The sequence below is a fragment of the Exophiala xenobiotica genome (assembly GCF_000835505.1).
Source record: "Exophiala xenobiotica strain CBS 118157 unplaced genomic scaffold supercont1.2, whole genome shotgun sequence".
In the NCBI taxonomy this organism is placed as follows: Eukaryota; Fungi; Ascomycota; class Eurotiomycetes; order Chaetothyriales; family Herpotrichiellaceae; genus Exophiala; species Exophiala xenobiotica.
This window is the reverse complement of record NW_013562493.1, coordinates 1881026-1908042: the sequence shown is the minus strand read 5'-3', so window position 1 is coordinate 1908042 and position 27017 is coordinate 1881026. Positions and strand designations below refer to the sequence as shown.

The following is a 27017-nucleotide window of genomic DNA, read 5'->3' as shown; positions in this document are numbered from 1 at the left end:
GGCTGTCCGAGAGTGACTTATTGTGATAGTCCACGTATATTGTCCGTCAAGTGTCCATTGCAATCCACTCAGAAACGTCAGGAAAACCGGCTCGTGCAGATTTGAAGTACGGTAACTTTGCCAGAAATGCAATTCGTTGCGTGAGGGGCATTGCTCGACTGTATCCGGCGCCCGAGTTAGCCTTGTGAGTGCAACCGAGGACAACTAGACCCTGAGTTCTATGCTTCTTGTCATTCCGTCTCTGCCATGCATCAGGCTAAACGAGTCACGACGGCGGCTCTGAGACCAAATACGAGGACGTCGGGAGCGTGGTCGATTCGCGACTTGAAGGCTGTCCAGTGCGACATCAGGCTGTGTTGGCACATTGCTCTCCTCCAGTATCGGCTCTGATTTCCAGGAACAAGGATTCGTGCCAACAGGTCTTTGACACATGGCGCGCAAAGCTTCATTCCAACATCGAAAGACATGGCGTGGGTAAAAGCGCCGGAGAGGAACAAAAGAAGAAGAAAAAAAAGGACTTGAAGCTTTCCGTGCGAATGATGAAGCGGTTGCTCCACGCTAAGAATGGCCACATGCATTCCAGCAAAAGAGTGACACGGGAGAAGAGCGAAGTCTATCATGCTCCAGACCGTAAGCTATGTCTGGTCATCGTACTTTGTGGCGGTGACGCGTGGGACACATTTGAGGAATGCGTGACCATGATTCTTTCCATGCTCGATGCACCACTCTAACTCCTATCCCACTTTCCAAACCTGGTCCAGTCCTCGTAAAGGCCCTTGAAGATAGCTCGACTGCTAGGATCCATTCCGGCATTGACTGCTCTCAAAAGCTCTCTGTCCATCGAGTCAATGACAACGTACATACCCGGCATCAACCGCTCTTTGACTGACGGCGTTATCTGCCCATCGAGCGTACATCGAGCGTATTCTGTGATGAGATACTGCATGTGCTGGCCCGCCAATTGTCGGGCTTTTATCGTCTCATCGTTGAGTTCGTTGTGGCGTCGTCTCTTCGATGATCGTGCTGCTGCCACTGTGGGGTTGCAGATTGACGATAGAAGACGAGAGAACTTTTCTGCCGACGACGGCGGCAAGGGTCCTGTAGATTCATGCAACCACTTCGGTAGAGTCTCTTTGAACGTGCCGAGGGTACTGGTGAGAACAGGACGCTGTCGATCCTGCAATATCTCAGTGCCGGGCCAGAAAAGACAACGCAGGAGTTTCTGCATCACTGGCAGCAACAGATGATACCGGTCCGACAAGCGTCTCCGGTATCTTCCTAAAATGATTCCGACTATTGCACAAAACTGGTCGTAGATGTCTGCTGGCTGCGGCTTGCAGTACTGGTTGATGTGGCCTGGAAGTAGCGATTCATTCGTCGTATACGCCCCAATCATGGATATAGAAGCCAGCAACTTGTCCAGCGTAGATTGGTTCATCAGCAGTGGATGTAGTTGGAGGACCATTCTACAATTTTCCAGTGTCAAAAACAGCCCGGTCACGGTCTGCTGCGTAGGAGCATCAAGACAAGCAGTGTTTGCCAATTCATCAGCAAGTTTGGGGTCTTGCAGAATATGTTGAGTCTCAGCACGTAATACAATAGCTGCCGTAGCGATGAGACGTGATGCCTCGAGGTCAGAACTCTGGTTATCGTCTCTTAGTATTCGTAGGAGACGCGCCCATCCCTTTGGACCAACTCGGTTGACAAGAATGTTTGCTTTGGTGCTGAGCAAGGCCAATTGTTCGTTCTCACCAGTGCCGTGCTGTATTGCAGTGGATGCAAGCTCCTGAAGCTGTGCTACGACCCTCCCATCCAGAGACGCGTCTACCGGCCAAGGCATCAGCTTCGAGCACTCACACTCAACAGAGAGCTGCAGATAAGGTTCCATGACTGTGGCTTGTAACCGTCTTTGCGGTTGATCAAGAGCTTGCAGTCTTTGCTGAAGCATGAACACAGCCTCCTGCATACCTTGATCGAGACCAGTGGCATTCGTCTGATTGATGGCCCGAAGGATGAGGTGAATCATTATCAACTTTGCTGGCCCGACGCCGTCCTGAAGGAGTGCCTCAAGCCCGCGTTTTAAACTGCGAAGAAACTTCGAGCGAAGTTGTTGGACCTTTTCGCTCGAGATAGTCTCGTCTGTAGGATTCTTCGAGTTGCAGAGCCGACCCATAAAAACTTTTAGGCTGAGAAAGATCGATTGGTCTATGTGACCATCCTTTGATGCCTTTATGGCTTCTTTGATCCAGTCTATGATCTCAGTCAGTACTGGTGCCTGTGCACGGCACCATATTTCCACGAGAATATGGTCAAGCATTTGCAATGCTGACAACATTGAGACTGGTGGCCCCTGTCCTGTGTGATTTGACACCTCTTTTGAAAGGTTGACCCATACAAGCCAGTCCTTTGGATCGAAAACAGATCCAGTCAAGAGACTATCAAGCTGAATCAGCAGTGCTAGATCGTAGGCGATGGCGTCGGGGCGCTTGGGTCCAGAATGCTGCAGCAAATGTTGGGTGGTCGTAGTGGCCAGTTTCTTAAGTTGAGCCCTCTTCATGGACCCATCCAATACACTCCGCATGAGCTCTCTGTCCACGGAAGCATCCTTCGCCCTGGACTTTAACTCATCAAGAGAATATTGCAAGATTAGCCGACGCGACTCGGGAATATTGTGCACTTCTTCCATGCCCAACAAGGCTTGAAGGAGTGCCTTCAGATACGCTTTGCGGCCACCTTGACCCTCGTGTAGTCTGGCCTGTGTTAAGATCTCGAGCCATCGATCAGTGAATTTCCGGCACATGTCAGGATTTCTTGAGAATATTTCCGGTCTCAACAGTAGTCGCCCGATGCATGCAGCTACCAGCTTGTCTGAGGTATCACAATCGAAGGTACGACCATTCCAGAGGGGCAAATTGTTTACAGACTGAGAAGGGTCGCTGACTTGCATGAGATTCGCTAAGTCATCCATTTGAGACGCCAACAGGGTTTCATATAGAGAGGATTTTGCGGCCAATTCAATGACGACCGAAAAGCACTCCAAACCTTCAAGGAACTTTGATGATTTTTTGCGGCTCGCAGCGACGGGTGACGAATCCTTGCACTGGCGAAGGGTTACAAACTGGTTTTCGGCTCGGAGGAGTTGCTTGTCATCTTGTTCAAGGGTTTGAGTGTCTATGCAGGGAAGAAGCTGCCGCAGGAGCTTCCACAGTCGCCAGCGCTGGGCCTGATAATCGGATTTTCGAGGAAGGGCCTTCAGAGTCGCAGCGAACAGCTCAGATAGCTGGCTGCGCTCAAGTTTCCAGACGACCAAAGGATCCTCGGAGCTCTCCAGCAACGCAGAAAAGAGTGCCAATTTTGCGAAGAGATCTGCAGTTGATCCAACTGTTTCGGCAAGCTTGCTAAAGGCTCCGACAAGATCGTCTAGAAGGCGCCCTCCCATACTTCGCGGTGCCAGCGTCAAGGCGAGATCTTTGAACTCATCAAGCACATCATCGTCTTCCCATACGAGCACCGCCGGGATAAGTTCCGGCTCGTATTTTGAGGTGTAGCGTGTACGGATGGCATCTGCAAGACCCTGCTGCCAAATAACCATAAATCCAGTTAGGTTCCTTGCGCGAGCAAAGCCACGTAGTAGCGGAACGATGAGATCATTGCGCATGGTATCATATAGGCTTATTGGTACAGTGCTCGCTTGAAGTCTGTCAAGGAGCTGTTTCAATAGCTCCTCAGACTTCGAAAGACCACTCCCTGGAATCAAGGCATCCACGTCTAGCCGAACAAGCTTGACCAGTAGGGTCCATGGCGCTGATTCTTGGTTCGCGGCGAGTATCGCAGATAAAAAGTAGCCGAGCACTGGCAATGATATGCGCAGTTTTCGTGCCAAAGCAGTATCGATCAATCGCTCTAGCGTTACGAAGAAGGTTTCCTGGCTGATATTTGTCGCGATCGGGTTCTGTACCACACCGGTGGATGTGATCCGTGGCATGTCAGGCCAGATGAGGTGAGCAAGGCATACGAAAAGCGCATCAAGCCATGGTTGTTCGGCCTGGCGTCGGCGGAAATCAGTAAATGGCGTTGAACGCACAGCTATGTCAAAGATCATCCAGCTCAAGCCCAGGGATCCGTTATCTTGTTGTGCTTGTTCGTCCAGAAGCATGCGTTTCTTGACTCCCTGGAGCATGGCTTCCAGTTGCTCATATAAGAGGACGTCATGGACATGCTTCCATTTCCTGGCGTCCTTTTCGTTGAACGTCGAGCGAGCCGGAAAGACAACATGGATGGCCACAAGACGCTCAAGGGTCTGGTTTGATGAGATGGCGGACGGGTTATTGAATTTGAAGCTTCGGAGCAGATCAAGGAGAGTCAGAACCGGCGTGAGGCAGTGCGAAGAAAATGCTCGGTTAAGACTGTCGCCTTCAGTCACCGATGATGCGGAGTCTCCTTTCCATAAGGACAATATGATCGTGAGTGTTTCCGTCACCAGTCTCTGCTCCGCTTTTCCTGGGTCATTCTGCATGAGAGTGATAACAACCTGAAGGGCACATCCAAGGAGGGCTGCTAGATCCTCTGGCCCCAAATTCGACGACAAAGACGACTGCACAGTCCGGGTGGTATGGCGGAAGGATGCCGCATCGAGGAGCCGGACGCATTGACAGACAGATTGTAGCAGGATCCACGGAAGCTTCCCATCATTGATAATCCCAACTGCAGCTCGAAGTTCCGAGGTGGGACTTAATCGTCGCTTCTTCTGTGGTGGCGGAGACGCATCGACGTCTGCATCCGACTTTGTGGCATGATTTGCCGAAGGTTGACCGGAGTTGAGGAAGCCTCGAACCAGTTCAATGAGCGTCCGAAAGAACTTTCGCTCCAGCAGTATGTCCAGGCATACCTCGCTCGGTATGGCATTTGTCAAATTAAGCAGGAGGGACCAGAAGTGTGGGCAACGGGAGAAACTGTAAGAACATGGTTAGCACCTCGTTTCTCGTTGATAGTAAAGAGCCATCCAGTACCTCGCTATCGCCGTTGGAGAGCTCAATTTCTTCAGCAACCAGCGTAATACCCATTGCTCTTTGAAGCCAGAGTCTGTACGAGCGGTTCGGGAGAGCACCTCCACAGAAGATCTCCCGATATATCCCTCAAGGTCAATCCCTAGACATTTGGCTGCTGCTCTTGAGAGGGCTTCGGGAGGTCCTGTGGTCTTCTCCAGATCAGCGATCGCTGCCTCAAAAGATCCTTTCGACATGTTGTTAATGACACTTCCTTGGATCTTCCCATCCTCAAGCTCGATCTACAAGGCCGGCACAGTATGTTGAGGAAGTCTGCTCTCTTCGCCAAAGTCTGGAACTTTTTGGCCTCATAACCAAAAAAATCGCCAAGGTGAGCTCCGATTGGTCGATACCTTTTTCACCAGCGAAACCAGCTACTCCCGCCGTTGATGGGAACAGCTCCTCAAGCTCGACCATTGCTTGCGACAAGTCCCATAACCACCTCGACGTCGCACGGAAAGACCACTTGGTCCCCAGGTGAGTCTTCCATATTCTACAGGCTTACTTCTCATACTGACCTCTGATGCTACCAGTTCACCATGCCGGACGACAACGTTTCCTCACCTCCCCTACCAACACCCCGATCGAAACCAGTCAGCGAAGCACTCTTGAACGAAAAGGTACGCTTGTGATTAGCCGTGCAAGTCTCGCTCGAAGCACAGGGCGAATTCCCGCCGCCATCCCACCACCATGACAAACTCCTGCTGTGCTCATACAAACCGGACACGTGAGGTTCACGGGAAGAATCACTGCTAATACGATAACCAGTGGGATCGCGCAATTTCAGATACGGTCATCAAGTCCGGCTTAGGATTTTCCTTCGGCGTCATATTTTCAGTATTGTTATTCAAGCGAAGAGCATGGCCTGTCTGGTTCGGGACCGGTTTTGGCGCAGGACGAGCTTGGGAAGCAGCTGATGGTCAGTTCTGCTTTTGCTTGCCAAAAGTCGCGCATTATGTTGACAGTTTTCCAGCAAATTTTAAGAGGGGCGACGCAACGGACGGTCTCCGAAAAGTACGCATCGAAAGATAGACGGCCATTGGGAAGAGTCAGAGGGAAGGTTGTTGAGCATCGCAATTCAAACGTACCATTGTACAACATGTACAGAGCACCTCTTGTTGAGAGGATCGACTGATACCTTATGAGCCATTCTGAATTTCCGCCACGACTCTGTCTCTTCTACGTCTCTTCATTTCCGGCCGCACCGACCTCTATCTGCTGGACTTTTCGTTCTCAATCTCTCGCCGAATACTGTCCAACTCTGCCTCCCGTTTCCTCAAATGCGACTCCAGCCCATCTATCTGCTCCGCAACCAGTGCCAGATCATCCCGCAGCCTCTTGAGATCATTGCCTGAGTCGCTTGCATTCTCCGAATTCAGATCCACGTACCGCCGCTGCTTGTACTCCAGCAGTTGCTGAGCTTCTCGTTTGATCAAAGTCCAATTCGTGTTGCCTGGCTGTCTCGATCCATTCTCCATCCTCGACTTCCTCCTCCGTTCGGACGCCGCCAGCGCAGCATCATGCTGACTTTCCAGATCCCTCAGTTCCCGCAGTAATCTGACCTTCTCAAGGTCCTCATCCTCCACCACGTCCGAGAAATCCGTGCCTTTCGGCTGATAAGCCGACCCACCCCGTCCCCCAATGCGACTGAGATATGCATCTCCAAACTTGGCCTTTCGTCCCGACGCGGTATCCTCATCATACTTGTTTGGCCTGTTCCGCATACTATCAATCTGATAGTCAATCTGGTTTCCCTCGAAGCTCGCCCGTAGACTGGGCGGCACCATCCTTGGTATTCTGTACCCCTCATGCCGATAGTTCAGGATATGCAAGAACGCAAGACACGCATCCTTGCCGATCGTGTCCCGTCCGCTCGTATTGACCAGGTTCCACGCACTCCGCACATCGGTGTCCGGCACGTCCAGACTGCTGTAGAGACTGTGCAGACTCTCGAAGCTGATCTCGCCCCGCCTGTCTTTATTCGCGGAGTATATCTCTTCGTACTTCCTCTTGTCGCTGGGGGACATGTACCAATCGAACCCGTCCTTGAGGCCCGCGTCGTCCTCGTCGTCTTCGATCCTTTCAAACTGCGCCTGTCGATCGCCACTCAGGGCGCGATTCGCAGCCACGAGATGTGCTTTGCTCTCGGGGACAAGCCAATCTGGCAAGGTCTTGGGGACGTCCTGATATTCGCCGTTGACCAGGTCGAAGATCAGGCGCATGGCCACGCAGAATTCTTCGAAATCGAGTTCGCCGTCGCCGTCGACGTCCGCTAAGTCCCAGATCCGCTCGAGCTGGTCGTCGCGCAGTTGGGAGTTGCGCAGGACATTGGCGGCCGCTTGGTTGGTCAGATGTGAGGACGGACTGGCGGGTGGTTGGACGAGAGACGAGAAGATCTCCCAGTATCGGTCGATTTCCCATTTCTCGATGCGTTTGGTCGACGACATTGTAGGAGTGGCCGCGGTAGGGAGGTAGGTAGCTGCGTACTCCGTACTCCGTACAGCGTGTGATGTTAGATGGCTTTCGAGGAAAGGGTGGGACACCGCTCGGTTTCGGGAACCAAAAAGTGGCAGATAAGTACAAGGACTGAACGCTCAGAGAACTGACATGCAACGAAGTCGCCCAGTAGCTGGAGTTTGTTTACTGGAACATGTGGTTGAGTGCGTAGGCTACTAGGTAACGTGGGCCCAGATGTACTGTAAGCGTTGAGCCCTTTCGATGGGAGCTCCGGGATGACGCTCGCCAAGCGAGCAACGACAGGACCACTAAAGGGCTTTCAACTCTAGGCGGTCCACCCCTTACACAGCCATATCAACGTCAAAGCCATGTATGCATTACTAAGGATATTACTTGATGCAATATTCACAGATCGAGCGAAAAGTGGCATTGTCTGCCGGCACACGTTTTTTTAGACAGCAGCCTCCCGGCACTAAAGATAATGCTTCCCTGAACGTAACGAGGCGGTTGGACATGATGACCGGACATCTCTCTCAAGGTCAGTAGCAGAGGGATGGTATAAGTATCTTATATGGGCGCCCCTGTAACCCACCCTTCAATGCCTGGAAGCGATGTCCTCCTTGGTTACACCATGCCGTGTTTCAAGTTCGCCAGGCCGACAACTCGAGCACCAATATCAGATCACAGTCGTGTGTATTCATCCCATATATTCTCTCCAGCTCCCTTACCGAAGCATTGGGATCTCGGGCCTGATATCGCACAATGACATACCCGTCCTTCCGGAATTGGATACCGCTCACAGAGATTCGAGCCTGTACCGGGGCCTGTAAGCTGTCTGTTAATGTGTCGTCCTTCTGCAGTCTAAGTATATGCCTCGCACTGCTCTCTTCAATCGACATGACCTTCTCAGCTATCCGTGCCGTGGGTTGTGAGTCCCAGAGTCCCTCGCTTCGTTGGCAGGTTCTTATCCTACAAGTCTGAGTATGACTCTCCCCGGATCTCGGGCATTGTCCTTTCGTGGAAGAAATCCAGAGCACGTAGCACCAAAGGGTCGAAATCAGATGGAAGTAGCGCTGTGGTTGGCGGACCCCGGGCTGTGTAGTGGACAAAGTTGACTGAAACCGCGTTCCCGGAGGTTGCCTTGTCCTCAAAGTCACATTGAAATCCACTCGATCTACATTTTGTTCATGAAGGACGATTCTCGTCGCACTCTATGCGGCGGGTTCCGATGGAAGTCAGCAAGGAGAAACTGCTTCATGTAAAAGCAAACTTGCGCGAAGGTAGTGATCCGTGTCGAGTACTTAGCTACAAGTCTTAGAGCCGTTGCTAGACCTAGAGCCACTGGCGTGGGATCGAACAGCGGCAGTCATGGGGCTTCTCCTCGACCATGCACAGAACTGAACACCCAATACCCCTTAGGAGCAAGCTTGAACGTCATGGGTTGATTCTAGGAGAAGCGACTCCCTCTTTTCGAGCTTCCCCGGGATGTAATGGACGACAGAGGCACATCGCGAGAATTGGGACGAAAGCCAGGGGGACCACCCAAACCTCAAAGTCGTCGTACTCGTATTTGCGTTCCGTGCCGGATGGTCGAATGTGGAGATACTCCACTATCACTCGTTAGCTGCCTCACCTGCCTCGATAGGCAGACCCCTTTGTCTCTGGTGTATGGCAGTGGAACGTATAGGTGAGTATTCGTAAGAGTATGTAATGCCGCGAAGTTGTCTTAGAATATGTCCCCTGATAACCAGGCTCCGCCGGCTGGAGCCACGCCGTTATTCAGCCTTGGGAGTTGGAGTCCGCCTGGGGCAGGGATAGTATCACAGCAAAATCAGCCTTGCGCCTAGAGAGGCATTGGAGAGAGGCACTGCCACCCTCGAAGGATATATACTCCTTTTGCGTATCCATTGCTCCAGCGTCGAATGGAGACGCCATCAACTCTTTTTCAATAGCCACCGATCATGATCATTCCCCTCGAGGCACGAACCATTGGCACCGACCCCAATGCTACCAACCCAAACATAAGCTCCGGGACGCTCATTATCATCCTCCTTTGCACGGTTGGAGTGCTGTTCTTGTTCAGCTGTTGCGGCGTTTGCATTCGGCGACGAAACCTCGAGCGCACACGCCAGGAATATCAACCGACACCAGTAGTGCTCGAAGACGTCGAACGGCGCAGGACACATCACCTCCTCCACTCTGACGGCCCCTTGGGGTGGAACTTTCAGCGATTCCGATCTGGGCCGGTAAAGCCACCTGCACGACCTCCTCAAGCACATATCGCTCCTAGTGACGAGCCGTCGCCGCCGCCTCCGCCTCCTGCTTACCAACTTTGACGGGTTTCATCGCACAGGGGCTTGTGATTGAAAGGCAGCAGCATGATATACGTCAGACAACTCGGGATGAGGGAGGCACTGACACAGAATGGAAGAGCTTCAGAGGTCAATTTGAGAGAATGAGGAAGTGCCGTTGAGGGGAACTCGATCATGTACCTACTACTTCTTCCTTCATATTTATCGTCCGGCTCTCCTCCATCTCCTTCGTGACAACTTCACCCTCTCCTTCATTCTTGACCTCTACCTTCTCCTTCTTGACCCTCCTCTCTGTGGCCTTCCACCCTCTGATTTCCGCCTTGCACAAGCCTGTCCCAGCAAGATCGCACTCTCCACACCTCCGACCCACGGGCAAACACACAGTTTGTCCAAGACCAACCAGCATTTTGTTGATCTCGTGCCACTTATCTTTGGGCAACCAGCCTTCAAGCCACGCCCTTGTTTCTTCGGGAGTTTTGGTCTTATGCCATCCCCATAAATTAGTGATGCGGTGAACGTGCACATCGACACCAATGCCTTCGTCAACCCCCCAGGCTGCAGACATGCACAAGTATGCCATCTTTGGGCCGACGCCTGGCAGTCTTACCAAACCCTCGATCGTATTGGGTATATCAGAGCCATATTGATCCTTCAAGATTTGGGCGACCTGCTTGATAAATTTCGTTTTATTGTTGTGGAAGCCCACTTTCCCGATCAAGGTATCCAGGTGCTTTGGGTCGCATACGATGATGTTGTCAACCGTCAAGGTCGATTGCTGTAGCTCGCCATCAGCAGCCAGAGGTTGAGGTACTAGCTCTGTATGTAGTCGCTGCATGGCGGCCGCCGTGACAGTGTCTTTTGTTTGGGACGACAGCATCAGCGCTGTCAACGTATGGTATCTCTTTTCTCGCGGAGGTGCTGAGCGCCAGAACAAGTCCTCACAGCCCATGGTATCGACAGGCGCAGCAGGGTTCCGCTGTCGCATAGCTTTGATCGTATCATAGATCTCACCCCAGTTCGAGGGAGGCACAATCCGTACAGTGCCTGAGGGCGAAGTCGCCCGGCGAGCCGGTGTTTTTGGCTTCGATCTCGTCTGGCTTGTAGGGCGTGCCTCCCAGTCGTTCTCACCCTCCTCTTCCTTTTCGATCCTACGAGGAGATGTCCACGTTGTCTCATGCTCGGTCTTGATGACAGACTCTGCGACAGCATCTGGCGTATTTGCGACGAGTTTCCTCCTTTTAATGGGTCGTATGGGTTTCGTCAAGCCGTCTTCGATGTCCGGCGTGCTAGGGGTGAACGTATTATCAATCTCCGATTCAGTTCCAGCTTCCTCTTCAGCCTCGACATCTCCGTTATATGCTAATGCGAAAGAGGCGATTCGTTTCGAGTTTCTTGTTGTTCTTCCGGCCGGCGCATTCGGAGACAGGGCAGTGAATATTCTTGTGGTCTCTTGGGAGATTCGAGACGTCCGCATCTTTCGTCCTGCCGAAATTGTGGCCTTGGAATATTTGAATATGAGAAGAGAATTACTATGAGACCCTGAGAGTTTTTGTATAGCAGCCCTGCGTTTGAATAGCCCTTGAGCCTCCCCTGAACCGCGGCGAGTCGGACCCCTGCCGCACCAAGGCCAGAACCCTGGCGGGTGCCTCCGGTGCCTGATCTCCGTGAGCTCCCCAGATTTTGGGTGCTCATCCATTGCCCATCACCTCGGCTAAATCGCAACATCACTCACCACCAAACGTCCTGCATCCTGATAACAGATCCATAACATCCACCTCAGCTCACCACCTGCTACTCAGCCATCCCACGTCTTCCCGTCGACTGTGGTCCGTCAATTGCCTTCACCTCAATATCTATTAAGTCCTGCCTACTTTCTCTACATGATGTCCTCCAACCCGTCCCGCAGCTCCAAATCCTCTTCAACCAACGCCCTCAAACGCCTGACCCACGAACTCTCCGACCTGCAATCCTCACCCTGCGAATCAGTCCTCCACCTTGGCCCGGCGACTGACGAAGACCTTTTCCAATGGGAAGCCGTGCTCAAAGGCCCCAAAGACCACACATCCCCTTACCACGCCGGATTATGGCTTCTCTCGATCTCAATTCCACCTACCTACCCCCTCGCACCTCCCAAGATACGCTTCGTCACGCCGATATGCCATCCCAACGTACACTTCCAGAGTGGAGAGATCTGTCTGACACTGCTGTCCGGCGAACACTGGGCGCCCACGTACACGCTTAGCACGACGATGGGCGCGATTCAGCAGCTCCTAAGTTCTCCCGGTCTAGATAGCCCGCTAAACGTGGACATTGCCAACCTATATAGAGAGGACGACACGGTTGGCGCGGAGAGCCTAGTCAGGTTCTGGACTGGGGAGAAGAGGTGGGCAGGTGAAGGCAAAGCCGGGTGGATAACGGAACGGCGGCCAGGCACGGGAGGGCATCTCGGACTGTAACGAAGATGTGCAGGCGACTTCAGGGCTGCGAATGTGACTTCGAGTCTGACTTGATTGTGTTTGCCTTATCTGGTCCTGGGCTGGGATACCCTGTTTTCCTCTACATTGCGAAGCGAAGCGACGAGTTTTATGTGGTCTGGTTTGGCGTTTATCACTGAAGCTTCTTGCATTTTATTCTACTACCTCTACTACTTCTCCCCTTCGAACTTGGTCCTGCTACCTCTCTAGCGCAAGGCCGAAGCAATACTGTGACTACTAGACGAAGCCTGTGGTTGACTTGAAAGGAACAGGTTTGAAGACGGCGGAGTCGAGAACGGTTGAAACTAAGCGGCAGCCAACGCCTTTCCCCTATCAACGATCCTCGTCCATTGGAGAAGCAGCAGCGGGCAGATTCATGTACCTTTCGAGACTACGCCCCGTCAGCGAAAGAGATCGTCATCAATCGGCCTCCGCCAATCTGTCAACAGACTGGGAACCTCTTGCATCGTTACTATATCTGTGGGATATCGACCTCGTAAAAGGTTCTTGGGCCCGGAAGGTATCACTAGGATTATTTTGTCCACTGTAGAAGGCGCTATTCGCGATATCTACAGAACTGAATTCAGAACTGAATTCATAACAAAGGACTGCTCTGGGCCAGATTGTGCAAATGTCTCCCGAGTATAGGTCGCAGAAGAGGCTCATTAGGCTTAGGTAAGCTCTTGATCCTCGGATCTACAGCAAAGAGCGCCTGGTGCAGCCTAAGGGCCACTAATTCAGGCCTACTAGCTTACTAGCCGTCCCTGGCCGTGCTGCTTGCTTCTCCGATCTTCGTGCCTGTTTTGGACTATTCAAACATGTCAGATGTGAAACTATCCTTTATCCTCTGAGGACCTACCTAGACTACAAGTTCTTCACGATGGCTGCTCAAAGTAGTATGCATAATCTTACCACCCTGATCAAACGGTATGCACTGTTTCGTTGTTGAGGGACTACCCCGTTCCATGAGCACATGTTCAATGCGCCATTGAGACACCTATCGACTAACAACTCTCTCCGACCAGGCTCGAAGCCGCAACTTCTAGGCTCGAAGACATCGCAACTTCAGTAGATGGCTCTCTAGGTCCTACGAATGGCGTGCCCGCTGCGGCCGGCGCAGCTTCGACAGAGGTAGCCGCTACCCCTGAAGCAGCCGCACCTCCAGAGCCTTTACCAAAGTTCGTCGAAGCCTTTGACCAGATCATTGAGGAAGATATCGTTGCGTTTGTCCAAGCAGCCGGAAAGATTGGTGGTCTGGTGGAACAGCAGGTCCGTCATCGCTGTTACCAACACTTACATCACTGACAAGCGCAGGCCAAAGCAGTCAAGGAAGCATTCGAAGCTGAACGAACATATCTACTGGTGACGTCCAAAGCCAAAAAACCCGATCCACAACCACCTGAGCTGATGACTGAGCTCCATCGACATACCTCGACCGTAGACGAAATCCGAGAAGCCAATCGTCCCTCTCCACTGTTCACCCATCTCAGCGCCGTCTCCGAAGGTATCGTCGCATTGGGGTGGATTGTCGAGAAGAGGCCTGGTGATTTTGTGACGGATACCCTTGGAGGCGCACAATACTACGGCAACAAGATACTTAAGGAGTATAAGGACAAGTATGGGAGACCACGGATGTATGCAGCGTCGATTGACTGACAGCCTTTACAGGGACAAGTCACACGTCGAGTATATCCAGGCGTACTACAAGATCTTCCGCTCACTCTCTGCATATGTCAAGGAACACTTTCCCACTGGTTTGACATGGAACAATAAGGACGGGCTCGATGCAGTTGAGGCTCTCAAACAGATACAGGCTGGCGCCGCACCTCCGAAAGCAACGGGTGCTGGCGGAGGCCCAGCTCCTCCTCCACCGCCGCCACCTTTGCCCAAGTTCGACGATGACGGTCCTCCACCTCCACCTATGCCACCTTCAGGTGGTGCATCGCAAGGAGGGGATATGACTGCGGTTTTCGAGCAACTGAATCGAGGGTCTGCCATCACAGCGGGACTGAAGAAGGTGGATAAATCGCAAATGACGCACAAAAATCCATCGATCAGAGCTAGTTCTACTGGACTGCAGCGATCAGATTCAGGATCATCAGCCGGGCGTGGCAAATCACCCTTGCCAAACAAGAAGCCCGAGAGCATGAGGTCTAAGAAGCCTGGACGAAAGGAGCTCGATGGTACCAAATGGATTGTCGAGAACTTTGAAAACAATCAGTCGGAAGTGATTGAGATTTCGGCTGAACTGAATCAGAGTATCCTGATCTCAAAGTGCAACAAATGTGTCTTGAAGGTCAACGGCAAGGCCAACGCGATTTCTATCGACAATTGCAATGGCCTCTCAATACTAGTGGATTCGCTAGTGTCAAGTTTGGATGTTATTAAAGCGACAAAGTTTGCAGTTCAAGTCGACGGAGTAGTGCCGACTTTGCTGCTCGATCAAGTGGACGGTGCTCAGATCTATTTGTCGAACGAGAGTTTGGCGACGGAGATCTTCACCAGCAAATGCAGTGCTTTGAATGTCGTTTTGCCTCCAAAGGAAGACTCGGATGAAGACAGCAAGGAGCTGGCTTTGCCCGAACAAATCCGGACTGTGGTGAAGAATGGAACGTTGGTCAGCGAGATTGTGGACCATGCAGGTTGAAAGGACATGTCTTTACTGTACCGTTCGAGTGTGTATCATTAGCGATTTGGGTCTCAGTTGAGTCCATAGACTGGCTGAAGAGGTGGGAAGAGTTCAGGAGCTCTACGGGGGGAGTTGTGATCTTTCGTCTTGGTCACTGCAAGGCTGAGCCACATGCCGAAATGATTGGCCACTCCAGACTTCTACAACCACCCGCCTAGTATCAAATACGAGTCCTCAACCCTCCCATGCACTACTCCGTATAATCTTCTCAATTGAAAGGCTCGTCCTAAGTTTTGCTCGACTGTATCTATCTCGCGAGGAGAGAACACATGGTTGAAGAGTACAGAACGTGTCATAGCATATAGGCCTCCCGCTGGTGGCTATTGCTCGACCAAGATCATACAATCAAAACGACCAAGATTTCAGACTCTTATTAGACCCTGTCGGACTCTCTGACGACCAGAGACAGTCACTGAATCAGTCGGAGGGGAGTTCAGGCCGACTCATCCAAGACATCAAGAAGAGTCGGACCATCACATCATACTGCTCGATACCATTTATCCACCAGTCCACGTGTCCCCAAGAGAAACAAACATGACACCGTCCACTTTGCCATCAGATACGAAGGTGAAGACGAAGACGAAGGCAAAGACCGTCAAGACACGCATCCTCCTCCTCTCTGACACTCATTCTTCCCTCCCTTTTCCCGCCGACCACGACGTGGAAGGCAAAGTCCCCTTCCACCACCCCTTGCCCTCTGCCGACGTGCTCATCCACACCGGCGACCTGACCATGACCGGGTCTCTGTCTGAGCATCGTGCCGCCGTCCAGCTCATCCGCTCGATCGACGCGCCGCTCAAAATCGTCATCCCCGGAAACCACGACCTCACGCTGGACCGCGACTACTATGCCAAGTACCATGATCTGCACGCCTCCTTCGCAAAGTACTCGGACGAGGTTCTCGATGGGATCCAGGATATGTACTGTGGGAGCGAAGCCCGCGCCGCGGGGATTCGGTACATGGTGGAAGGAACCGCGAGTTACAAATTAGACAACGGTGCAAGATTGAATGTGTACGCTTCGGCGTGGCAGCCGGAGTTTTGGAATTGGGCATTCGGGTACGCGCGGGATGTCGATCGATTCAATTTTACTACTCACGTTATCCGTACGGAGAATGCAGAAGAGAGCAAGAGCAAGAGCAAGAGTAAGCCACCACCAGAGAATCCTGTGCCGGACTTTGACGACAGCGAGAACGCCGTGGATGTCATGCTGACTCACGGTCCGCCCATGGGCATCTTGGACCAGACGATGCACAACAACAGTGAGAGTGTGGGCTGTGAGCATCTCCGTCGTGCAGTGCAACGGTGTCGGCCGCGTCTGCATTGTTTCGGGCACATTCATGAGGCGTGGGGCGCGTGCAGGAAGATGTGGGATGTCGAAGATGTTGATGTCGACGACGAGGATGATGGTGATGGTGGTGGTGGAGAAGGACTTTCTAAGGGCGAGACAATCGTCGACCCTGGCTCCTACGATAGCCTGGTCGACCGGATGGGCGCATACGTGGACGCTACGGATCTCGAGCACGGCAAAGAGACGCTGTTTGTCAATGCGAGTATTATGAACATAAGGTACAGGCCGCTGAATGCGCCGTGGGTCGTGGATTTGGAGTTGCCTGTTGCTGATGAGGATGGTGATGATGTTGGTGACGGCCAATGAAGGAGAATAATCCAAGCGGACTGGACTGGGAGAAACGGTGTATGTTGAGGACCTGTGCCAGACGCTGGGCAATCAGCCTTTGAAGTCCTACAGGAGGGCCGAGCCAGACGCGAGTGAATGAGGGCTATGACACTCAGAGACGCTGTCACTCAGCCAAAAAACAAAGGTCAGCCTAGAGCATCGATCAAAAGGGCTGTATAAGGTAGGTTCTGTTCCACCATGGCCCAAACAACAACATGGACCGAGGTAAGCGGATTCTGGCGAAACAGTCTTCGAGTGTCAGAGGCCCACGCTCGGACTTATGGCCTTATGGAGGTATACTCGGGGAACAAGAGGGTGTTCGTCGAGCGCTACTCGTAGCGGCATGGGGCGAAGATGGAAGGCGTTTAGAGAAGCTACTATGAGTGACTGCATGACATATCGAGTACATAGCGGAATGTACCTACCACGTGGGAGCGCTTTGCAAGGACATGATATCAAGTGAGGCTGGGGAGGGCCGGCATAATAGGCATGAGGGAAAAGCAGGCGGAATATGGCGTAATGGAAGTTTCCTGGTGTAGCGCCCTAGATCGAATATGCTTCTAAAGAAGGCTTGTCTTCGGTGCATTGCAGTGTGGCCTTGAGTTCAGCAAGAAAACAGGATGGCACTCATGGATGGATCAGTATCAATATCAGACCATTTGTTCAGATTGACTTGGTTATGGACAAATGCCTGGTGTTACCTGAACCCGATCAGCCATGCGCCAATTATCAGCCGCAAGACCAAAGCTCTGACAGCTCAGGGACATTCAAGACGTTCTTCGGTGCAGAATGTACGGATTTTCTATATAAGAGTAGCCTCCAATTTGGTAAGTATTAATGGTTTAGCCGCACATAATTTCCTGTTGGACACAAATCAGCTACTGGAAGGAGGATCATCTGTTAGGTGCAATCGACTTACCGGGAAATTGGCCCTGCCTCCCATGGACACGACCGGTCCACCACTCATTCTCGTTCTGTGTTCTCGTCACGATCTCGATGACATCTCCAGTCATGAAACTCAGATCACCCTCCGCTTGAGCCTCGTAATCGTATAATGCCGTCACGGTCTCTGCCCCTGGGACACCGCTTAATCGACTCGGCTTGGGCTTTGGTGGCGGAGGTTTGCCTTTTGCCGCAGCTGCCGCGCCCAAAGCCGGACTACTAGGCAGACTGCTTGCTGATCCGACTGGAGAATATGGTGGAGGGGGATTAGCCACGCCATCCTCTGGGTTCGCCGATTTCCTGTAGGATGAAAATGATGACTTGCCGGCTTCGGCCTCTTTCGCTTTTGCCGACGCACTGTACTTGGACACACCACGTTGTGTCTTGATGCCGCCAGTGGATTTGAAATGGACGATTGAGAGAGCTTCGGCTTGCTCCTGTACATCGCCGCGCTTCATTTCGAAAGCTTCCTCGATATCCAAGGTCAGATTGAAGTAGCCAATATTGATGCCCTGCATCTTCTCGTGGAGGGTGTAGAAGACGTTCAATTGCATGTAATAGAAAGATTGGAAGAGTGGACGGATGAATTCGGCCTCCAGGGCGAAGAGCTTGGGTAATTCGTCCTTGAGCAGATTGTTGAAGTATTCGTAGTCTTGCGTGGCCTGTTCGACATCGTTTTCTGCCTTGAACATGGCCTTTTCATCCTTCAAAGTCTTGTCCTTTTTATCTTGCAGCCTTTTCAAGGTGGCTCGGTGGCGGTCGTAGTCTAGTTGTTTGTGCTGACGCTTGACCGACACTTTCCGGATGACCTTGATCACCTCCAATAATTGATCGGCTGGAGCTATTACTCGTTGTTCAATCATTTCCAGCTCCGGTTTCAATGTCGCTTGTAATTCTCGGACGATGCCTTCGTATTCTTCGCACGCGCGTATGCCTTCAGGGTTCCCTTCTGGAATCAAGGAGTTGGGATCGGACACACGACCGGATATAGGTTTGTAGATTTCTTGGATGGCCTGCGAAAATTCGATCTGGTGGTTCAACATGCCTGCACGTCGTCAGCATTCTATATGCACAAATAGTCTTCACTACGAGCGTACCATTGATGGCGTCGAAGTACTTTTTAGACTCATCGTGCAATTTCTTGGTCTCGCTCTCCAGCTCAGCAAAGCGCCTTTCTGCATCAATGTAGACCGCATCTTTGGTGTTCTCGCCGATGTTGAAGCGCTGCTTGAATTGTTGCGGCGCTCGAGTTATACTTTTGGTGAATCCTTTTACACTCATTGTCTCTGCTAGCTGCCTGCTCCTCCTTCAGATGTGGCTCTCCCTTGCAAAGACGGAGACCGTTGAGGCTGTTGAGGGTTCTCAAGAGTCCACCCTTCCTCAGTGGACGCAGATCACAGTGTGGTGACCAAGAACTGAACGTATTGATCTGAGGCTCGATGGTGGTGTTAGGTCTTGCGACGGCGGTGTCGGATGAGAGAATTGGAGGGGTGATAGGGATTGGAGAAGCCTGGCGCAGGGATCAGCACAGCAAATGAACGCCTGTGTGCCTGTCGCAAGTGCCTATCCAAGAACGATGACGCACTACGGCTATGACCGGGACAGATAGATGGTGGGTGGGTGGCTGAGTAGCTTGGCTTGGGTCACCTTACACAATGGAGAGGTGGGAGGTTTCTGGCGAGAGAAGGGAGGTTTGCTGGAATAAGAAAAAGTGAATATTGACTGCTATTGTTGGCCTCTTGAGGTTCAAAGGTCGAAGATGAAGACGTGCTTACTGGCGGACACGCAGGAGAAGTGGCAGATGTGCAGCTTGCAGTGGGCTTGCTAGAGAATACACGAGGATGACACCCACCCAACACCCGTGGAGGAGAGCTGATTACCTAATCTAAGTCTGTCACGTGGTCTGTCTTTCGGTGCGGATTTGACTTGCCACTTCGGCCGAATCTTATCAGATCAAAACTTGGCCTGCATCTCTTTTTCGCCTTCCACCATTATCCACCTCACAGCTTCATCCATCACAACTTTCCATCTTCCATTCTGCTTGTCAATTATAGTCAGCTGGCCTGACGAACAAAGCATCACAATGCCAGGATCAACCATTTCGATCGTTAGACAGGCTTGCAGAGTCTGCTCTCAACGCCGCCCATCCTCAAGCATAATCGCCAGACCCGCATCCATCGCTGCTCCGCGTCTCGTTCAACGCCGCAACTATGTCTCCGAATCGAAGCCTTCCCAAGCTCAAGTTGCAGACGTCGAGTCCGCCATCAAGGCAGACCAGAAAAAATTCATCCAACAGAGCGGAAATCTCCCGTCGCAGGTGAAGATGCCAGGAACCGAGATGACTGCGGACACAATGATGAGCCCTGCTGCGGGCATCCTCAAGCAGGCCACCGTCATGGACCAAGGCTCTCGACCTATTTATTTGGACGCGCAAGCCACAACTCCTGTCGATCCCAGAGTCCTCGACGCCATGCTCCCTTTCCTCACTGGTCTTTACGGAAATCCTCATTCCCGAACGCACGCGTATGGATGGGAAAGTGAGAAGGCTGCAGAACAAGCAAGAGAGCATGTCGCGAGCTTGATTGGAGCCGATCCAAAGGAAATCATTTTCACGAGCGGTGCAACCGAAAGTAACAATATGAGCATAAAGGGTGTGGCCAGATTTTTTGGGAGATCGGGCAAAAAGAAGCACATAATCACTAGCCAGACCGAGCATAAATGCGTTCTCGACAGCTGTCGCCATCTACAAGATGAAGGATTTGATGTCACTTATTTGCCCGTCGACTCGAGCGGGTTAATTGACCTGAAGCAACTTGAAGAAGCCATCAGGCCTGAAACTGCTCTGGTCAGCATCATGACTGTCAATAACGAAATTGGTGTTATTCAGCCAATGAAAGAAATTGGCCAACTGTGCCGAAAAAAGAAAGTTTACTTCCACACAGACGGCGCCCAAGCGGTCGGCAAAATTCCTATCGATGTCAACGAATGGAACGTCGATTTGATGTCCATCTCCAGCCACAAAATCTACGGTCCCAAGGGCATGGGTGCCTGTTATGTCAGAAGACGACCTCGTGTCAGACTCGACCCTATCATCAGTGGTGGTGGTCAAGAACGAGGACTTCGCAGTGGTACTCTCGCGCCTCACCTCGTGGTAGGCTTTGGTGAAGCATGCCGAATTGCCAAAGAAGAAATGGAGGTAAGTCATATCATCGTATAGCCACGTTTTTTTTTGTTTCATGATTATAACCATGCTATAAAACATGCATGGATTTCTGAGCGTTTGACCACGCCTTGATTATCATAGCAGGGGTAATGATTATGTTTTGAGTTCCTCTTGGTTGTCATCGTTGAGCTCGTTTTAAGCGACATGACTAATGAGTTTCATTTCTAGTACGATTCGAAGCGCATTGCCTTCCTGTCCAAACGGCTGACAGACGGGCTGTTGTCAATGGAGCACACGTCCTTGAATGGCGACCCATCCCGACGGTATCCAGGCTGCGTCAACGTCTCTTTCGCCTACGTTGAAGGAGAATCATTGTTGATGGCGCTCAAGGACATTGCACTGTCGTCCGGCAGTGCTTGTACTTCTGCATCTCTGGAGCCAAGCTACGTCCTTCGAGCCCTCGGCAACAGTGACGAGAGTGCTCACAGCAGTATTCGTTTCGGTATTGGACGTTTCACCACGACCAGCGAGATTGATTATGTTCTCAAAGCCGTCCGTGAGCGAGTCACCTTCCTGAGAGAGTTAAGCCCCTTGTGGGAACTCGTCCAAGAAGGCGTCGACTTGAACACTATCGAATGGAGTCAACATTAGTACTAGCCACGTTACCAGTGGTGGATGACGTTGGTACATGATGCTTCTTGGTCAATTGTACAGACATTCAGTCAAAGCCAATCGTTTCGGAGGTTTAGCCTTCAGTGTCAGTCTCTCACCATCACTGGTTGGCTTCTCAACATGATGTTATTGGACATTACAAATGGGCAGTCCTGGCGGGATCTCTAAATCCATAGCCCCGAATCATATTTTTGATACCCCGTCCTTGCTTGGTTGCGTCCCATGCGTCGGTCGTTCTTTCAAAGTTGAACATATTTGTGATGAGCTTTTTGAGTGGGATGGTGCCGGCTTCGAGGACATCCATGGCGACTTGGTAATCCCCGGATTTGTATCTGAATGCACCATGCATATGCAGCTCCTTTTCACTCATGGCGACAATGGGGAAGTTGATGACAGGTTTGCCGAGTCCAGTCTGGACGCAGGAGCCTCCTGGACGAAGAACGTGGACTGCGGTGAAGATCGAACTCTCTGCCCCTGACGCCTCGATCACAGCATCGGCGCCCAATCCCAGGTCGTTGTCGTGGATGATTCGAGCAGCATTCTCTTCGGGTGAAGCATCCAAGTCTGGCTTGAAAGTGCTGCATGTGTTGAAGCTGCTCGCGAACTCGAGCTTGTGGGCTAGGATGTCTACAGCAACAATCTTTTTGGCTCCGAACGTTCGAGCAACAGCGCCACACACCAAACCAATCGTTCCCGAGCCAAATATTACCACACTTTGACCCGGTCTGATATTGACCATTCGCACGGCGTGCGCCGCAACGGCAAGTGGCTCGGCGAGCACACCTTCCTGCAGACTCACGCCAGCTGGCAGCTTGTAGCAGAAGTCGGCCGGAAGTTTGTAATATTTGGTCAAACAGCCTGGAGTATCGGGCGGACAAGCTGCGAACTTCATGTCCGGGCAGAGGTTGTAGAAGCCTTCCTTGCACCGTATGCATGAGCGACAAGGCCTTCCAGGTTCGATGGCAACATTGTCGCCAGGCTTGAGGTGCTTGACAGCAGATCCGACAGCGTAAACTGTGCCCGAGGCTTCATGGCCCATCACCAGGGGCTTGGAGTCGGAGACGTATTTCCCGTTAATACCTCCATGATTCCAGAAGTGGACCTGAACAAAGTCAGCCTCGCCGAGCAGTTCCATCATTGTGAATACTTGCATCGCTTCCGCACACTCCTACAAACTTGATTCGTACAATCGCGTCTGTCACATCTGTGATTGTTGGCTCTGGTGTATCTTCGATTCGAGCCTTTCCTGGACCATACAAGAATACTGAGGGGTTCTACTCCGCTTCAGCATACAGTACTCCCTTTTCCGTGGACCATCCTCTCACATACAGTTGGTGCAGCCATGGTTGGGACGTTGGATTTGTGTCAATCAGGAGCTCGTAGGTTTTGATTTGATATGGGAGCCGACTGAGGAGTATTTCCTGAATATGCAGACATCTTTGCAACGCCATCATGATGGATTTGCATGTCTGCTTTGGATCACTGCGTCTGATGATCAGCAATGTGCATATCCGGCCCAAGTCTGTCCGGGATGTTGATTGGAATTGAATGCTGGTGAATGCTGAGATTTGTCTGACAACCTTGAATCATGGAGGAGGACGAGCACCGATGTGGAAGACGGCTCGACAGCAACTTGTGGAAAGGGGGAAAAGGACCACAGTCTGACAGAGACATATTCACAAGTACCCTTGATTCTACACGCTTTTCGTGAGCTGGCCGTGTGTCAGACAGTTGCCGATTGATTGCAGGAACACCTGCGGCAGGCGTACAAACCTGTGGGATTGGACAGAAAATTCATTGTCAGACAGACGTGATCTGTCAGCTTTTCTCGGCCCAAGTCTCGCCGTCATCTCTTTTCTCCCGTCGACAACGACATCTTCGCCAGAAATACCTGCCCTCCTCAGACACTTTCTGATCCTCGAGCTTTTGCTCAAGAGTCTCGCAAGTATGAGCAGTGCTTCTCCTGAAAGCTCTTCGTCGGAGCACAGAAGTCCGACAGTGTAAATGCCAATGCCTCCCCACTCCCACGGCTACATGTCCCCGGAACTGACAATGTATCCAGGTGCTACCTCTGCCGCCAACGCAAAACAAAATGTGATCGTACCTTGCCCAGATGCGGCTTCTGTGTCAAGGCGAAAGTCGAGTGTCGATATGTCGCCAGGCCAAAGAAACGTGGCCTTCGAGCGGGCTATGTCTCCCAGCTCGAGACTCGAATTGGTACTTTCTGGCATTCGACTACAGCAGCATCCCGTACACGGCTAACACAACCTCAGAAAACCTCGAGGAGCAATTGGCAAGTCTAAAACAGCAACAGCAACATCGGCCGCCGTCCATGGAATTTGCTGCAGCTGCTATGCCAACGCCTACCCCGGGACCAGTAGCGACGCCAACGCCTGGGCCAAATCAGGTTCCACCTACTACACTCTCACCACACAATCCTCCGTTTGCCTCCCCTGCCGCTTCTATAGCGAGCACCATCCGAGAGCGCCAGCACAAACACACCGACTCCGACGCCGCCGTGGCCGACCTCTCCACCCTGCCGCACGAGTACATGCACACCCTCGTCGACCTTTGGTTCAAAGAGAACCAACCCTGGCTACCCATCCTGAGCCGACACTCGATCCAAGCCGCGCTCGACACCCTGCCCCACCCGCTCACCTACATTCCAGACATGGTGCTCAAAGCTGTGATTGCCGTCCAGATCGCTTACTCCAGCCAAGCCATTTGTCTAGGCTACAACGGACGCTACCGTCTCTCGCAATACCTGCGCAGCCAAGTCATCAATGAAGCCTTTTCCAAACCCTCGCCCAACTCATTGCAAGCGCTCGTCGTCATCGCCATCCTCGACTACGGCTGCGACAACATCCCCAGCACATTCAGCCTGCTCTCCGTGTGCCGGAGGATGTGCGAGAACATCGGCCTCTTCCGCAAACTGCTCAACCAAATGGCCCTGCAATCGCCGGCCCAAATCGGCCCGCCCGCCGTCGGGTCAAATACAGGCGACGAGCTCGCCATCCCGCTGACATGGGCGGTGCTCGCTCTCGACGCCGTCTCCACGCTCGGAATATCCTGGCGCGACGTGTCCGCCGCGTTGGTCGACCACTTGTCCAGCGTCGCGTACATCTCCACGCCCGATCTGAGGGATAGTTACCGCAACCACATCCACCTGTGCGCAATTGGCTTGCAGCCCCTGCACACGTTTATCCACGAACATGAGAAAGGTATGTACGACGGAAGGTTGAGTGATGCGTACGCCACGTGCGACGAGATATACAACAATCTAATGAGTTACGGCCGGAGCCAGAGCAGTACGCACTACACGCTTCTCGCGGACGGGCTGATTGATTTCGATCCCAACCTTGTGCTGACGAGTATACTGGCACACGCGAGTGTCATCATATTGTATTCGCGGGTTGTGGAGTTTGAATCGCTCGCCGGTGGGAACACGAATGTGAATGGGAACACCAACGGAAACAGGAATGGTAACGGAAACGGCAGTGAGGTCCCACTGCAGCGGTGTTTGCAGGCCTGCGAAGATATCGTGTACGCACTGCGTGGTATAAGCGATGCGGATGCGGAATTGAGTTCGCCGCTGCTGGTGAGCGTGCTGTTCTGCGCCGCAAGGTTCAAGTTGATTGCGTACCGGGCCATGGAGGTGGCCAGGGAGCCTCTTTTCGACACGCTGATGCATGGGATCAATATGTGCGGACGGCGGTGGGCGGTCGCCAGAAGGATGGATATTGTCCTGCGCGCCGCGATTGTCGAGGTCGATACGAATAACGCGAGTCATCAGGACGTGCCGGCGCAGGTGCCGGTGAACTTTTGGGATGTGAAGAAGAGTCATCTTGATATCTCGGAGGAATTGAAGGAGTGGGTAGATGGGTACAAACATGCGTTGTATGTCGGAGCCTTGAATGGGCCGTACTCGGTATAATGACACCGAAGGAATGGACTTTTCTTTTCATTTCTTTTCATTTTTAATTTTTTTAAAAAGCGCATCGATAGATACACGTAGCTATAACCGTGCAAAGTCTAGGTGTCGTTGCGTGGTAGAAGTGTCTACTGAATAAGGTAGTTAGTCAACAACCCAGATGGACCTTGGGCGGATTGCTTCGTGATGGTCTGTATGGCTGACTAATCATTTGGGAAGGGCAGTACCGAGATTGACGGCCGTTTAAACTTCAGCCTCTTCGCGATACGCGGCCGCGGTTGTGGCGCCGAAACTCTGTCTGAAGGTTTTATCCATATACAGTCGTTTTGCGGACGACTTGAGGCAGGGATAGTAATAATTAATGGATGGGCGAAACAACGTGCATAATATGTGAATTTAGAGGAAAATCGCGAAACAGTCGTTGCTTTGTTTACTCCATGTTGGTGGAATGGCAGGCGAGTAGCTGTGCTGTGCTGTGCTGGGGCAATCATGGCAACAGGTCCCGAGGAGAAGAAGTAAAGAAAACGGATCATTCGGCCGCGAGACTTGGTTCCTTCGCATTCGTATCAACTCCGCGGAAATCCACGAGTGGTCCTAGAAGAAGGAAACTCAGTTAAGAGAGAGGCTACCGTAGGGTCCAGTACTCAGGAGTCAGGCCGGCATCATGGAATGCCGAGCTTACTGTCACCCAGGGATAATTGCCAATACTGTACCATAGTATCTCGAGTCTCGACCTATTGGGTGTGCACTGTGCTGGCTCCATCAGCTCGGTTTCGGGTTTTGCGGCGACGCTGGGCACAAAAATAGGGGCCACGGGGCCCAGCCCGAGCGGTAAGTATGGTACAAGCACAAAGAGGTGTTGCTAGGTGCCTCGTGCGAGAGCAAGCAAAGCAAGCAATAATCCCCTTTCCCTTTGCAAGGATTCGAAACCCGGCCAAAAAACGTGCGGAAAACGTGCTACCTCCCCTCCCTCCCCCCCCCTAAGGCGGAGCCATAACGGCTATACAAAAAGACAATATACTTGAGTCTTGTCGTGTTCCACAGCCTGTACTGGGCCTGGGCCATGCCGGGAAATATCCAGCAACAGCCAGATTTGGCGGTCCGTGGGGTCACGTTCTTACCGAGTTTCTAACCTAGTCGTACTGTGATACGGGAATTCTGGCCACGATAGATCATAGGGGACTTGGCTGGCCGTTTTCGGTACATGACGGAGGTCACCAAGCTGGTTGTAGCTTAGTCGTGTCCGAATTCGAAGACCGAAAACCCCAGCCGTGGTAAGGCGTGAGTAACTGGTGGTAAGGTACTAACGCTCGTTAACGGTCAATCGAGGCCATGGGCCATTATTGTGGTTTGTGCTGAGAATGATCCTTGCGTCGAAGGCTCGAGTCTCGGATATGGCCTTGGCAGGCCGTCATACGTCTTGGTAAAGGCTCGATGGCTGCTGTGTACTTACCTAGTAGGTGGACGGTGCATGTTGCGTGTGACTTCATAACCACGCTCGTAACGAGTACGAGTGTACTGTGGTAGTTCTGCTATTGGGGCATCACGAGGACCCTTGTAGATCGCGGTCTGGAATCTCGTCATCGTCAGCGTCGAGAACCCTGTATACCCAAGAAGGTACACAATAGATGACGAAAGACCCGACTTTGGCGGGC

General features: G+C 52.1%; 12 protein-coding genes across 14 annotated transcripts; 7 read left to right on the top strand and 5 right to left on the bottom strand.

The window, feature by feature from the left end:
- Positions 1-494: 494 nt before the first annotated feature.
- Positions 495-5300, bottom strand: PV05_02904 (uncharacterized protein). Its single transcript, XM_013463511.1, has 2 exons — positions 5010-5300; positions 495-4952 (listed from the first exon to the last, which is right to left on the bottom strand). The coding sequence occupies exons 1-2, from the start codon at positions 5240-5242 to the stop codon at positions 728-730; spliced, it is 4458 nt and encodes a 1485-aa protein (XP_013318965.1). The 5' UTR covers positions 5243-5300; the 3' UTR covers positions 495-727.
- Positions 5301-5453: 153 nt separating this feature from the next.
- On the top strand, positions 5454-6397 carry PV05_02903 (uncharacterized protein). The gene is made up of 4 exons (XM_013463510.1): positions 5454-5522; positions 5579-5665; positions 5814-5964; positions 6019-6397. The coding sequence occupies exons 2-4, from the start codon at positions 5585-5587 to the stop codon at positions 6075-6077; spliced, it is 291 nt and encodes a 96-aa protein (XP_013318964.1). The 5' UTR covers positions 5454-5522; positions 5579-5584; the 3' UTR covers positions 6078-6397.
- PV05_02902 (uncharacterized protein) lies at positions 6153-7701 on the bottom strand. The gene has a single exon (XM_013463509.1). It carries the CDS (start codon positions 7490-7492, stop codon positions 6257-6259), a length of 1236 nt encoding a protein of 411 aa, XP_013318963.1. The 5' UTR covers positions 7493-7701; the 3' UTR covers positions 6153-6256.
- Positions 7702-9189: 1488 nt separating this feature from the next.
- PV05_02901 (uncharacterized protein) lies at positions 9190-10026 on the top strand. Its single transcript, XM_013463508.1, has one exon. It carries the CDS (start codon positions 9464-9466, stop codon positions 9836-9838), a length of 375 nt encoding a protein of 124 aa, XP_013318962.1. The 5' UTR covers positions 9190-9463; the 3' UTR covers positions 9839-10026.
- PV05_02900 (uncharacterized protein) lies at positions 9939-11470 on the bottom strand. The gene has a single exon (XM_013463507.1). It carries the CDS (start codon positions 11286-11288, stop codon positions 9987-9989), a length of 1302 nt encoding a protein of 433 aa, XP_013318961.1. The 5' UTR covers positions 11289-11470; the 3' UTR covers positions 9939-9986.
- An 89-nt stretch (positions 11471-11559) lies between these two features.
- Positions 11560-12853, top strand: PV05_02899 (uncharacterized protein). Its single transcript, XM_013463506.1, has one exon. The coding sequence runs from the start codon at positions 11695-11697 to the stop codon at positions 12268-12270; it is 576 nt and encodes a 191-aa protein (XP_013318960.1). The 5' UTR covers positions 11560-11694; the 3' UTR covers positions 12271-12853.
- A 315-nt stretch (positions 12854-13168) lies between these two features.
- Positions 13169-14935, top strand: PV05_02898 (uncharacterized protein; the record flags this gene model as incomplete). The annotated part of the gene is made up of 4 exons (XM_013463505.1): positions 13169-13215; positions 13314-13557; positions 13603-13904; positions 13957-14935. 4 exons carry the CDS (start codon positions 13169-13171, stop codon positions 14933-14935), a joined length of 1572 nt encoding a protein of 523 aa, XP_013318959.1.
- Positions 14936-15511: 576 nt separating this feature from the next.
- Positions 15512-17170, top strand: PV05_02897 (uncharacterized protein; the record flags this gene model as incomplete). Its single annotated transcript, XM_013463504.1, has 1 exon — positions 15512-17170. One exon carries the CDS (start codon positions 15512-15514, stop codon positions 16631-16633), a length of 1122 nt encoding a protein of 373 aa, XP_013318958.1. The 3' UTR covers positions 16634-17170.
- A 102-nt stretch (positions 17171-17272) lies between these two features.
- PV05_02896 (uncharacterized protein) lies at positions 17273-19418 on the bottom strand. The gene is made up of 3 exons (XM_013463503.1): positions 18694-19418; positions 17574-18641; positions 17273-17514 (listed from the first exon to the last, which is right to left on the bottom strand). Exons 1-3 carry the CDS (start codon positions 18875-18877, stop codon positions 17489-17491), a joined length of 1278 nt encoding a protein of 425 aa, XP_013318957.1. The 5' UTR covers positions 18878-19418; the 3' UTR covers positions 17273-17488.
- On the top strand, positions 19349-21633 carry PV05_02895 (cysteine desulfurase, mitochondrial). Its single transcript, XM_013463502.1, has 2 exons — positions 19349-20792; positions 20988-21633. Exons 1-2 carry the CDS (start codon positions 19680-19682, stop codon positions 21408-21410), a joined length of 1536 nt encoding a protein of 511 aa, XP_013318956.1. The 5' UTR covers positions 19349-19679; the 3' UTR covers positions 21411-21633.
- On the bottom strand, positions 21557-22952 carry PV05_02894 (uncharacterized protein). The gene is made up of 3 exons (XM_013463501.1): positions 22761-22952; positions 22583-22705; positions 21557-22533 (listed from the first exon to the last, which is right to left on the bottom strand). The coding sequence occupies exons 1-3, from the start codon at positions 22773-22775 to the stop codon at positions 21568-21570; spliced, it is 1104 nt and encodes a 367-aa protein (XP_013318955.1). The 5' UTR covers positions 22776-22952; the 3' UTR covers positions 21557-21567.
- Positions 22953-23307: 355 nt separating this feature from the next.
- On the top strand, positions 23308-25428 carry PV05_02893. Of its 3 annotated transcripts, XM_013463500.1 has the most exons (3): positions 23308-23431; positions 23494-23648; positions 23705-25428. In XM_013463500.1, exons 1-3 carry the CDS (start codon positions 23379-23381, stop codon positions 25363-25365), a joined length of 1869 nt encoding a protein of 622 aa, XP_013318954.1. In that variant the 5' UTR covers positions 23308-23378; the 3' UTR covers positions 25366-25428. The 3 variants fall into 3 exon arrangements, with proteins under 3 accessions (XP_013318954.1, XP_013318953.1, XP_013318952.1); XM_013463499.1 differs by having other exon boundaries at positions 23308-23648; XM_013463498.1 differs by lacking the exon at positions 23308-23431 and having other exon boundaries at positions 23494-25428.
- The last annotated feature ends 1589 nt before the right edge of the window (positions 25429-27017 follow it).